This window comes from Ixodes scapularis, unplaced genomic scaffold (genome assembly GCF_016920785.2).
Source record: "Ixodes scapularis isolate PalLabHiFi unplaced genomic scaffold, ASM1692078v2 PGA_scaffold2__306_contigs__length_199485367, whole genome shotgun sequence".
NCBI classification, from domain to species: Eukaryota; Metazoa; Arthropoda; class Arachnida; order Ixodida; family Ixodidae; genus Ixodes; species Ixodes scapularis.
In genome coordinates this window covers 59,022,317-59,034,904 of record NW_024609857.1, presented here as the reverse complement: position 1 = coordinate 59,034,904, position 12,588 = coordinate 59,022,317, and the positions used below count along the sequence as shown (strand labels likewise).

At 43.5% G+C, this 12,588-nt stretch overlaps 1 protein-coding gene across 3 annotated transcripts in view; it reads left to right on the top strand.

Annotated features, from left to right (window-relative positions):
* Positions 1–11,399, top strand: part of LOC8036819 (malonyl-CoA decarboxylase, mitochondrial) — a 41,195-nt gene extending 29,796 nt beyond the window's left edge. For all 3 annotated transcript variants that reach the window (XM_040208817.1, XM_040208815.1, XM_040208816.3), the window contains exons 9-11: positions 7,690–7,914; positions 9,598–9,703; positions 11,042–11,399. In XM_040208817.1, the coding sequence (XP_040064751.1) occupies positions 7,690–7,914; positions 9,598–9,703; positions 11,042–11,153 (443 nt within the window). In that variant the 3' untranslated portion in view covers positions 11,154–11,399. The remainder of the gene's footprint in view (positions 1–7,689; positions 7,915–9,597; positions 9,704–11,041) is intronic.
* Positions 11,400–12,588: the final 1,189 nt, after the last annotated feature.

Here is a 12,588-nt window from a genome sequence, read left to right as displayed (position 1 = left end):
ATCGGACGACAAAAATTATTGGATATGTTATGGACATTTAGCCACGAAAATGGGATAAGCAATCTCTCGGGGGAAGGCGCTTTTACAGGATTTTACGGTAAGTAGATTTTTAAATTACCCGAAAAAAAAAACTACAAAAATGGTGCACTGAGCATGCAAATATTGTATGCAAACCCAAATGGCACAAGTTTAAATGAAACACTTCATTAAAGATGAGACACATTGAGTAATCATCAACGTGGGTCTAGTTAGCAGCCATCCTAAGTCACATCTTAGAAATAGGTCAACCAATCAAGCTGATTGGTTAGCCCTTTTTCTTCAGCTCCCATCAGACTTACATGGTGAATAAAGCAATGTATTAAGTGCAGTGCAATCTTTCAAAATCATCACCATTGCACTCCTTGAAGCTTCAGACAACATTGAGCGATCGAATAATTTCTCATAAAGTGGGAGCCCGACGCAAGTCATCATCGTTACCACATTCTGCTATCGCACTTTCAGCTAATGTCGAGGTCGGTTGTAACAAAGTCAATGGGAATTAGAAATCACTTTGCCATATCCGCTTTTTCATTATATCTGGACTCTATAAAAGTATCACACACAAAAAAAAAAAACATAAGACGGGCCGTCACTTGCACATGTTTATTGTGCCTGCAGAAAGTCAATGGGAATTAGAAATCACTTTGCCATATCCGCTTTTTCATTATATCTGGACTCTATAAAAGTATCACACACAAAAAAAAACATAAGACGGGCCGTCACTTGCACATGTTTATCGTGCCTGCAGAAAGTGGTCGAAGCTTCCGTGCAAGCGCTCTCTGCTAAATCGGAGCCGCTTCTCGCCAACTGCAAGAAGCTCCGATGAGAAAAAGATCCTGCGAGCTGCGTACGGACGGTGTCGACAGCTGTGACGGCCGCTGCAAAGGACGCCACTCTTTACGCTTATGCGCACTTTGTCAAGAATGGCGGCACGATTGCGACAATGTTTCAACTTTAGTGCCCGTGTAGCAAGTTTGATTATTTTCTCATGTTCAAGTCGTCGGAGAAGCTCGTTCCGACAGACTTACCATCACCGTCATTGTTCTGTGGTTTGCTACTAAAGGTGTGCATTTTCCCCGGTGAACTTGTGCGCGGGATTGTCCTTTTTACGAGAAAAACTTTGCAGTTCCATACATCGCTGCGGCACAGCAAGGAAAAAACCAATCGAAAACTTCAAGAAACACAAAACTCTCAAAAAGAATTTTTTTGTTTAGTTCCTGGATGGGACATGTTTGGTTACAAAATGAACTTTCCTCAAAATAATAATTTTTTGGGTTGCAATATTTGTGTTATGAGAAACTTTTTGAGTTTGGAGTGGTTCTGATATTCGGCACATAGACCCGTAATAAAAGTGTCTTTTGGAACCATACCTAAAAACACTGAACTCCCCCCAAAAAAAATTTTTACATGCTCAAATTATTAGCATATGTCAGAAAGTGTACCTAGCACTAGAGAACAAAATTTTATTGCAGTATTTATGTAGTAAGACTTATTTAGAGTGTGAAGCGATTCTGAATCATACTCCTATTTCGATAAAGCGTTCCAAAATAAAGCACCAAATAGAAGCACATCACAATACTCAAAATGAGCCGTGACCAAAACATATTACTAAAATCTTTTTCTTCTGCAACTCTTTCTGTACCGCAGTCAAAAGTAGTGATAGTTAAGGGATCGACTAAACATTTTTTATTAAAAACTACTCGGCATTTGGCTAATTATGATGCATCAAAAAGTAGCCAATAAGTTGTTCTTCAGAAGAAAAAATGGCTTGCACTAATGTCTGAAAAAGTTGTCAAATTTGTATGCCGAACTTGGAATTGGTGCAAAAATAAGACCAAAAAGTCAAGACATTTGCAGCTATAATAAATCATACTATGATTTCTAGAAATCCTAAATATACCGTATTTACTCGCAGAATGAACGCACTTTTTTTCCGAAAGATCGATGCGAAGTTTGGGGGGGGGGGCGTTCATTACGCGAAGTAAAATTTTTGCGCCCGTATTTACTCGCCTATGAACGGACCTTTTATCCTGAAAAATCAAAGTAACTTCTTGTCTCTTTGCGCGCGGCGCCGAACTCGCCCAACTCCGTAACCGAACTAAGCTGTGCAAAAAAAAAAAAGAAAGAAAACCTTTGTTTTGTTTTTTCTCTTAGTTCCTTGGGGTTTTTTTTTATTTTTTATTTTTTTTTTTTTGCTGCCTTTCGCCAGTTGTTTTGTTTGCTTAGGCGGGCCCCTAACCAAACTGCGCTGTGCAAAAAAAAAAAATACTCCTCTTTTTTTTTCAGTTTTGTGGGTTTTTTTTGTATTATTATTTTTTTTTTTTTGCTTTTTGCCGCCTTTTGCAAGCTGTTTCGTTTGCTAGAGGGCTTCTCCGCTCCCCTTTCTTATTTCCTTGCGCGCAGCCCCCGGTAACCAAACTGCGCTGTGCAAAAAAAAAAAAAAAAAATTTTTTTGTTATTTTTTAGTTTTGTCTTTTCCAAGCTGTTTAAAAAAGTTTGTTTGCTCTTTATATTTATACAGCCTGGAAATGCGCCTCAACGGGTAATCGGTCTCTTACTGAAGATGAGAAATTTAGCCAGTGTAGTACAACTGCTAACCTGGGATTTTTAACGTGCATCACGCAGTAGTGATCACACGAACGCGTGCCGGTACGAAACTCATTCAGATCACGGGCGGGGGCGGCGGGGATAGAACCCAGGAGGTTCCCAGCGCAAGCTTTCGCTCCACGCTCCGAGCTGAGACGCGTTAGCCCACTTGGCCACTTCCTCCCTTGCAAGCTGTTTCGTTCGCTTAGAGCGCTTCTCTTTCTTACCCCCTTGCGCGCGGCGGCGCGCGAACCCAAAGTCCAGACTGCGCTGTGCAAAAAAAAAAAAAGCTCCTCCATATTTTTGTTTTTTTTTGTTTTTTTTTCCGTTGGATCTTTTTGAATTTTTTTAACGCCTTTTGCAAGGCGTTTTGTTCGCCGACTCTGCCCATGCATTCGCGACCTCGCTGCACCAGGATAGAAAAGTGTGTTCATTTCGCGCGCGTGGGGGAGGGGGTCAAAATTTTTACATCCAAGTTGGGGGTACGTTTATTATGCGAGTGAAAAAAAAAGTCGAAATTTTGAGAGCCGACTTGGGGGGTGCGTTCATTACGCGAGTGCGTTCATTGTGCGAGTAAATACGGTATCGGGTGTTTGCGCCATTCTCGGCCACAATGACGGGGAGAGAGATACTTCCGGTCTTCTATGTTTACTTTGTGTTTGGGTGGATGCACAATGACTCTCGATTCACTAGCAAGCATCTGTGCAAGAGCTAGGCTCTAGAAATGCCCCAGTGTCATGCTTTTAAGTTGTCGATCTGCGCCGGCACAAACAAAATGTCACAAGTGAAGTTCTTTCGGTTATCTCAAGAGGAAGGATACCACTGACGTCGCTGAGCTTCGGTGATTGCAGCTAAGCAGATTGTGCAGTGTAACAAACACGAGGATGTGGCGTCAGTGGCACCTCGATCTACCATCTCTGTACTGTGCAGTGTAACGAACACGAGGATGGGGCGTCAGCGGCACCTCGATCTAGCATCTCCGTACAACTATAGGTGCCAACCGGGCCATTACGGCACGTGTAAATTGCGGGGTTCTTAGCTACTAACAAAGGTACCGATAGAGGAACCGAAGGGTTATCTCAACAGCAGCGGCAATGTTAAAGGAGACATCCCATACAAAATGCCCCCCACACTGGCACGGTAAGAAAAAGTCCCTACCTGGCAGGCACAGGGTTCCGGAGAGCCAAGATCGGGGAAGCATCGGCAAAGTCGCCAAGTCACGGGTGGTAGTAACCGAAGGGTTCAGCAGCGGTCTTTGATTGGGAGACGCCAAGCCTATTCCCACACCATGCAGCTTTTTCTCGAGAACACCGTTATGGACAAGTCCGAATGTCAGTCGCACAACTGATCGCTTTTCTAAAAAAGAGGAGCACGAACCACAATTGAACTGAGTCCAACAGTGTTTATTACAACGCCAAAGACACACTGTCCCAAAACCCCTGTGCCGACAAGGTCAGATAAAAGGCTCACCTTGTCCACACAGTCCCAAAAGCGCAGTTCAGAACGAGCAAAGGAAGACCTTTGCGACACGTCCAATCTCTGTTGCATACACGGGATGAGTCCCCCCATTCCCGAAGTCGGAAACACGTGTCTAATTCCTCCCCCCCCCAAGCGTAGTCATCACCCGGAGGCCAAGCGTCCCGACTTGCAGCCGTTATCCCAACCATCGGTGAAGGGAGATCAGAGGAATTTCCACAGAATGCAAGCTGACACAGTGCTCTGGGAAAAAGCCTTGAATACCGAGGCAAGCAGTCAGCACATTAGAAAATTGGGCATTAGAAAGAGTTGCGTCATGCTGAATGCAAAAACTTTCGTAAAATTGTCTGCAAAATATAAGACCCAGCTCGGCAACTCCTGTGGGGAAGCTCAGCACATATCTTCAGCGCCTGGGGGAGGTAGGTGTCGATCGGTGATGCCTCGCAGTTCACAAAGTAGTTGAACGCTTTTAAGGACTGGTAGGTTTTAAGTCGTTCTCTCTATATGGACCAGGTGGCTCGAATAAGTAGTCATGAAGATGCGCTGACGATACCTTCGGCAGATTTGTCATTTCCTTTAGGGACAAGTGCTCTTTCTTTTTACTTAGGGGATCAGGAAGGCACGTCGATCCTATATAAGTAATTTTCAGGAGGTACTGCAGTTACCTAGTCCTTGGCAGTTAAACTTTTCAAGTAAACTTCATGTGGAGGTGCATGTCCTCCAGAAAAATGTTTGTTTTTGCACACAACCTTGGTGTGTCATTGCACTGCCCCCTCTCTGCTGGCGTTTTTAGGGTTTGCAGCACACATAAAATGCGTGCCTCAGCTCAGGACAATTTAGAAAGCTAGAATGACGCTCTCCAACGAACACCTGTAGATATTCTGTGCATCGGAGGTACAACGTCGCTGTAGGAGCTCATATCACATGAAATAACGTCATCCACATCCCTCACTGCCACTGTCATCCAAAGAACAAGCAGCAAAAACAGTTAAATTGTGCGATTGAGGCTACTTCTGTAGCTGTCCCCAATGTCAGGGGGACGGCATGTGCAGGGATTTCCCTAGACCCCCCCTAGTTTTCCTGGACGCCCCTTAGATCTAAAAAAAGGAAAAAATAAAATAAATTTTTTTTTTTCAGATTAAGTAGAAAACATTACCTCTCAGGTGTATATATAGAGAAAGGGAAACATACATTACGGGTATGAGCATTTGGTTAATAGACGTCTGTAATTTAGCTAGTGGACTAAAAAAGAAACAGTTTTATATTTTATCTAGCCTCGCCTCGCATCGCCTCCCCCCCCCCCCCCCCCCCCCCCCCCCCCCCGAGCCATTGGGACACCCCCCCCCCCCCCCCTTGATTAGAATCCTGGGGAAACCCCTGGGCATGTGTGACATGTACCACCGTGACGCAGATTTATTTTCAATAGCTCACCAGCTGGGGAGAAAGTGCAAGACGAGATTGAAACCGAAGCTGTAGTTCTTCGGCTATCCATGAGATGGCGCAACATATTCCTGCTTGCCAAATTCGAATTTCGGCAGTGCGTGAAAGCCTTAGAACACAGGCGATTGATGACCAATGGGCGTGGTACAAAAGGGGTTAAGGCTGAACTGCATGTAAGCGATTTAGCGAGCGATGATACGAGCGACGATGACAAGCGACGAGATTCAGCGACGAGCAATGGAGGTTTCTTACTGTCAGTCATCGCGTTGCTTGGTTTTTAGATTTCTAAAAAACGACGCTCATTGCCTTGGTTGCTTACTCCCATCGCTTTCATGCGGTTTGCCTCGTCACGCAACTGACCGAGCGACAATAAAGCAGCTTGCCGTCGCTTGTCTCGTCTCTCACCAAATCGCTTGCATGCAATTTATGCTTTAATGTGGCCCTAAAAAAATTTTTAAGGGGAAAACATACAGTGTTGGGAAGTAGTACTACAAGGGACATTTTTCCTCCACTTTTATACATAATGTAGTTCCAATTTTATAGCAGATTGGAAATCATACCAGCCCATTCAAAGTTTTCTGTTTTATTTACTTTACTTCGAAATGTCGGGGATATCATTTACTCGTTGCACTACAACTCCTTCATTTATTGTCTGTTGTACAGTTGTGAATGTATATAATCAAAAATGCAGAAACATACTCTCTGTATTTAGCAGCTGAGAGCTGCTCAACAGCCACAAGTAAAGCGTGTTTTCGTGAAAGACTGTTGTGAGGCCATAAAAAAAAAATCACACATGTAGAGGTTACTTTTAACTATTTTCTATTTGCAGCCTGGAATCGTGCAATATTGCTTTACATTTGGTGTCTTATTGTAGGTTTGAACTGTGCACTAATGTAAGCATAAGCTTATGCAATTTATGAATAAATAACTCATCAAGAGGCCTCGTGTTGCAGGGGGAAACAGGACGATTAGGGAGGATGGCGACAGGATGGTGACAGTCGCTGAACGGACACCACCACCACCAGGCCTTGGCCTGGTGGTAGTAGCATCTATTCCGCAACTACCTGCTCTACCAGGGCACCGTCCCTTATATAGGTACAGGCCCCGTGGCGGCGACCCCCCTCGCTCTCGCGGTTCATGCGAGGTGGAGGCAAGAGGGGCCGTCGGCAGGGTTCTTGTCCGTTGGAAGCCATTTCACCCAGCTGCCTTTATTTGTTTGGAGGTTACAAGAGAGTGCCTCTTGGGCTGTAAAGGTGCGACAGTGGCCGTGCGTTCCAGTGTGTACTACTGCACTGTTGTCGCAGTAGACAAGTGTCCTGGGGGGAGCCAGGAGGAGGGCGATGAGAATAGTCCACAACTCCCTCTGGTAAATGGGTTGGGGCGACGAGGTGATGATAGCGATATTGCCTGTTGCAAGTTGAAAGCCTGTGTTGTCTGTTTGTCTTCCATGTCCCTCTTTCGTTACCGTAAATCCTGGACGTAGTCGCTGAGAAGTTTGTATTCATCCCATCCTATTCCATCAACCTACCCACGGCTGCGCGAGGTGGAGTGATACAGGATGTCATAGAGAAGTTTTAACTGCCCTTCTTCCCCCATTTTATGCAATCTTCATGGCCCATAGCTTTTATTGTTACAAAAACATAATCTATCCTTTCTCTAAAGCACAAATGGTATGGCCCAAACTGGAAACCAATACAGTGGCTTTTGTCATGGCCCGAAAGTAAAATGACCTGTTGTCCTGATTGAGCCTTGACGAGATAAGTGGTAAGACTCCTTTTGACTGTGGTCCGAGATTTGAAAGAAAACTGTGGTGGCATTTTCCCAGGACCATTCGCCCTGTGCTCTGATCAAGTTTGTTTTCTTGGGGCAGGGGGGTAAGGGCACATAAAAATTATGAGTTTATCGATTAAATCCGAATTGAACCAAAATTTTACCGGTGAATGTTTCTCCAAGTTTTGTGGATTTATCCGAGAACACGGAACCCTAGTGATAGGGCACTGCATGCCTCGTGGGATCTGGCACCGTGAGCACAGACATAACAGGACACACTTTCATAGATCACTGCAAAGTAGAGACCATACAAAACGTTTGCAATACCAAAAGTGTCAGTGTGTGTGTCTGATCAAAAGCTGTCTCTCGATCACGCAGGCCAGCCGGAAAGCAGGAAGCTCCTAAATCAGCGTGAGCTCGAGGAGATTGTGGCACCATACCGGGAAGACAGGGAACCGCTTGAGGCTTTCCTGAGGCTGCTCAGGAACAATGGCTGGTACCAGGTACCAGAGCTGGTGCAGCGGTTGGAGGCACCCCTCATGCGCCTGTGTGCCTTCTACCTCTACCACGAGAAGAGGCGCGGCTATGCGCTCAACGGCGTTGGTGAGTCCGGCTTTCTTTACTCCCCCAGATGTCACATCTATTGAGCTTATTTGGTAGTAGTAAATTCGGAGTTTCGTGTCTGTCCGTTTTTTATTTGTCCCCTCGCTCCGGGGTTAGTGTGTCTTGGTAGTAAAGCAGCATGCTTTTGCTGCAAGATGGTCTGCTGTCCTGAAGGTTTACAACATTATGTACAAAAGCATGGTGCGGTATCTTGCAAGGTACAGTAACAGTTGCTGGCAAATTCTCTTCCATTGGCCTATGGTAGGAAACCAGAGCTTTATAACATTATGTACAAAAGCACTGTGTAGTATCTTGCAAGAAGTGCAGTAACAGTTGTTGGTGAGCTGTGTACCAAACTGTGGTGTGTCTTTAAAAAGATGCAATTCCAGTTGTTGGCAAATTCTCCCTTGGCCTACTGGGAAACATACTTGATAAGGTAATTTGATTGGGAACCAACATGATTTTCCTACAAGATATGCTGCTGTCCCAAAAGTTTACATCATTATGTACACAAGCATACTGCAGTATCAGGGTGCCTAGCGACCGGGAAAACCGGGAATTGTCAAGGAAATTTTAATTCCCGGGAAAAATCGGGTAATAGTCAGGGATTTTGTCAAAAAGCGAGCCCAGTCAGTGACAATGAGCCGGAAACGCTATCGAGTACCCTAAGCAAAGACTTGAGGACTTGGGGGCAGAAAAATAGGCAATACATTCTCCTTAGAGCGGTGCATGTGCTGTGCTCACGCGATGTACAGTGTGCTACCCTATGCAAAGAGAACAGCCAACAAATCCAGTCCAAGCATTGGATTGGGTTGGATTGAGAGCGCGACACTAGGCTAGATCCAGTTAGAGCTACTTGATTTAGTAACAAATGGGAAAGCTGCAGACCCCAATCCAATGCAAGCCTTAAGCCGAAAGTACCCGAAAGTGTGCATCTGGCGGCCGTGTTGCCATTCAGACGTGTGTGGTTGAGCGTCGTGTTTACATTGTGTTTTCGGAAGTGACCTCTTCACTGACGATGTCGGCGGCACGAAAATGCTTGTTTAATCCGTACTAGAGGAACCCAAATATTTCGGAATAGGCAAGTTGGATTAAGCACAAACAAAATGATCCTCACAGTGCTCAATGCTCAACGTCTTGTGTCATAATGGTCTTATATAATAAACCGCCTGTACAGTGGTCAGGGAATTTCGCCTGAAATTGTCAGGGAAAACCTGGAAAAGTCAGGGAATTTCAAAATAATAATTTGCTAGACACCTTGCTGTATCTTGCAAAAGGTGCAGTAGCAGTTGTTGGTGGGTTGTGTTCAAAAGCATGATGTATCTTGCAAAAGAGGCAACACCAGTTGTTGGCAAGTTTTCCTCTCTTGGCCTATCGAAAAACATACTTATTAAGAAAAATTGCTGGGAAACCAGCATACTTTTGCTGCAAGACGTACTGCTGTCCCAAAGGCCTACAGCATTGTGCACAAAAGCATGATATGCCTTGCAAAGAGTTGCAAGAACAGTTGTTGGTGAGCTCTCCGGACATGCTGAATGTCACACTTGTTGAGCTGATTCGTTAGGAAAGCAGCATGCTTTTGCTGCAAGGTGTGCTGCTGTCTATGGTATTTTCGTGATTGCATACGAGAGCATGGTGTATTCTAGAAGAGGTGTAATATCAGTTTGTTTATGCTTGTGGCAGCAAATTTCCATCTAAAGAATGGTGCTGTAATTTGGAGACTCAACTGGCTTGGAGACATCTCTCCAAGGGGACTTTCAGCATCATGTTCCATCATGGTCAACTACAGGTAGGACTGTTATGAATCCTGTGCTGGAAACAAATTGCAAGCTGTTCTTAGACACAACACTAATCCTACCACCAGAAATTAAAAAAAAAAAATATTATAGTTTTTTTTAGCAGATTTTTCACCAAGGAATCACTAAAATGCAATAAGTGCAATTTTCCTGATACGCATTTTTGCTCAGATGCTGTGGTCTGCTAGATATTACCGGCAAAGCACTAATCTGAAGTACCGTATTTTCCAGTGCTTTTCAAAAAGTGTAACACACACTTTTTTTCAAACTTTTTAACGGTGCGTCTTTTTTTTTTTTTTTTTTCGGGCCGACTCCGAAGGATCTCCTGTTGATGTTGATTAGTCTTTTTTTTAACTATTATGACAGCTCAATGCAAATGATGCATCAGAAATGCAAGTCAACCTCCCAAAACTAGAGTTACATAACAAAAAACAAAACAAAAAAGAAAGTCAAGAAAACGAAAAGAAAAAAAGAAAGCATGTTGCTTTGCTAGTATTCAAGTCTCGGAGGCTGCGTGAGTCTCAGAAGTCGCGAGGTATTTGCGCAACCACACTTTATGAAGTTTTTTCGCGGCAAGTGCGTGAATATAGGTGCGTCTTATACACAGGTGTGTCTTGTATACTAATTTTTACTTAAAGCTTTGCGAAAAGTGGGGGGTGCATCTTTTACAGCGATGCATCTTATACACCGGAAAATATGGTGTGCGACAATGTGGGAAGTCTGCCACATGAAGAAATTTAAATGATGGCATTTTTTACATGAAGAGAGATTGATTGTTTTCTCATAAATTGTTTTTCCTAAAGGATGGCATTTGCGCTCAACATTTATTTCCTTTGGAGCTGCTCTGTGTTTATTTTGCACTGATATGCTGCATGTCCACTCCTCTTGTTTTTGAAGAAAAAAAGATACTGAATGACAGCTCACCCCTGAAAATTGTGTTGTCCGATTTCAGCCGATTTGCGTGACAGGATAGGCACTCAGTGTTTTGCCCATGACGACTCCTCTTTTGGCACTTTGAAGAGGAGTCGATAAACACCCGTCTCCTATAACATAAAAAACTTTGTTTTTCATTTAACATGAAGATTCTGATGTGGTGTAAGGAAACTGGTTGTAGGCATAAATGGGTAAGAAACGAGGGATGGAATTTTTCTGAGCTTTAAAGGGTCATGCATTCAATGCTAGGCCACCCCTCTTTTTTCGCTTAGTTTGACTTTTGGGGTAGTTCAGCTGTGTTTCTTAATCTTGTAGTAGCTTTTGTTGTACCATTTTGCCTGCACATGTTGCATGCTTGTTGCTGGTAAATAAGCAAGTATCGAAATGGATTGTCCTAGGTACTACCTGGATGAAATGGAGACGAACAGACAGAAATATCTCGAGCATTTCACTGTCCCTGCCTCGGACATCTTCCTTGAGCACCTGAAGCCTTTACAGTCCTCGCTATAAGAGAGGCTGTGGAGTTGCTTTAAAAATGTTGGACTGCACTTCGTAATCTCCCGCTTTATGGACAATCAGCAAGAGGCATGACATGCCAGCTGAAGAACATATGAGCCTAAAGGAGAGCACTTCTTGTTGTGCCTGTTGATGAACTATAATATTTTGAAACCTCTCTGTTGGCTCGAAAAACTAAAGCTTTGTTTTTCTATACCATGGATGAACTTTTATAGAATTGTACATAAAATGTTTTCTTTTTCCTGTGTCCAGCCTTCTTTCTTTACCAAAACAACAGTTTGGCCTACTCCTGAAATGTGTGTGTGAAGTTGTTTTTTTTACAAACACTAAGGGCCATTATAAAGAATATAAATTTTTAAATGTTGATTTTTCTGACATTCTTTAGTATAGACCCTTTCACAAATGTTGTGCTATCCAGCAGAAGTTTTTTCAAAACTACGCTAGGGCTCTTAGGCCGGCCATCATAGGCCGCCATTAATACGTTAACAGTTTTTCATAGTCTTGTGTTCCTCTGTGGCTTCGACGCTGTGCAGGGGATGTCTTTTATTTGCTGCATTTGGCTGTGGGACCAGTGAGCTGTGACAGGTAGCAAAGGAGACAGTGTGTTACCTTTTATTTTGCTAATCAGCTGAAACTGCTTAATGGTAAGGTATCTTAATATATAGATATAGAGATATATATATATACATACAGTTTTTTTAGTGGTACTCTTTTCTTCAGTTAGGCCATGCAGTAGATTCTCATTGAAATGGACTTTGACATCGGAGTGCTGTGTAAAGAAAAACATCTATAGTTTCTTTTACTCGGCTCAGACACTATGCCTGCAAGCGCTTATACAGAGTGTGTTTTGGTTTTGTGTGTGTGTGTGTGTGTGTGTGGGGGGGGGGGGGGGGGGGGGGGCTTTACAGGTTTGTTTTTAAAAATCTGAAAGCTTTACTATTGTGGTTTGTGCAGGGGAGCTACATGGCCAGGGAGAAAAATATAGAGGGCTAATTCTCATGATAAGTCAAATAATTAACTAAATCTTTTTAATTACCTCAGTAAAAATAAACATGTTTTTAATTAGAAATTTGCTGAGCTTCGTCAGAAACCACTCCATCTGAATTTTACGAAGTCTTTGAGCTTGTGGGAAGCGTAGTAGTGCTCTAAAGTCAACCCTTGTGCAACAGGCGCAAGGCTGGCGGGGAAAAGACGCCAATGATGAGAGATGGAAAAACTGTGTGGGCACATTATCGCATCGGTAGCCTTGCTCCTGCTGCAGAAGTGGTAACTACAGCGCTTCACCGTGCTTCCCACATGGTCCAAATGTTTTCTGAAAACTGATTGGTTTCCGATTACACTGAGCTAGTTTTTAATTGAAACGGTATGTTTATTTTCACTAATTAAAAAGGTAACATATTTAGCTAGTTAGCCAAGTTATCGTTACTAT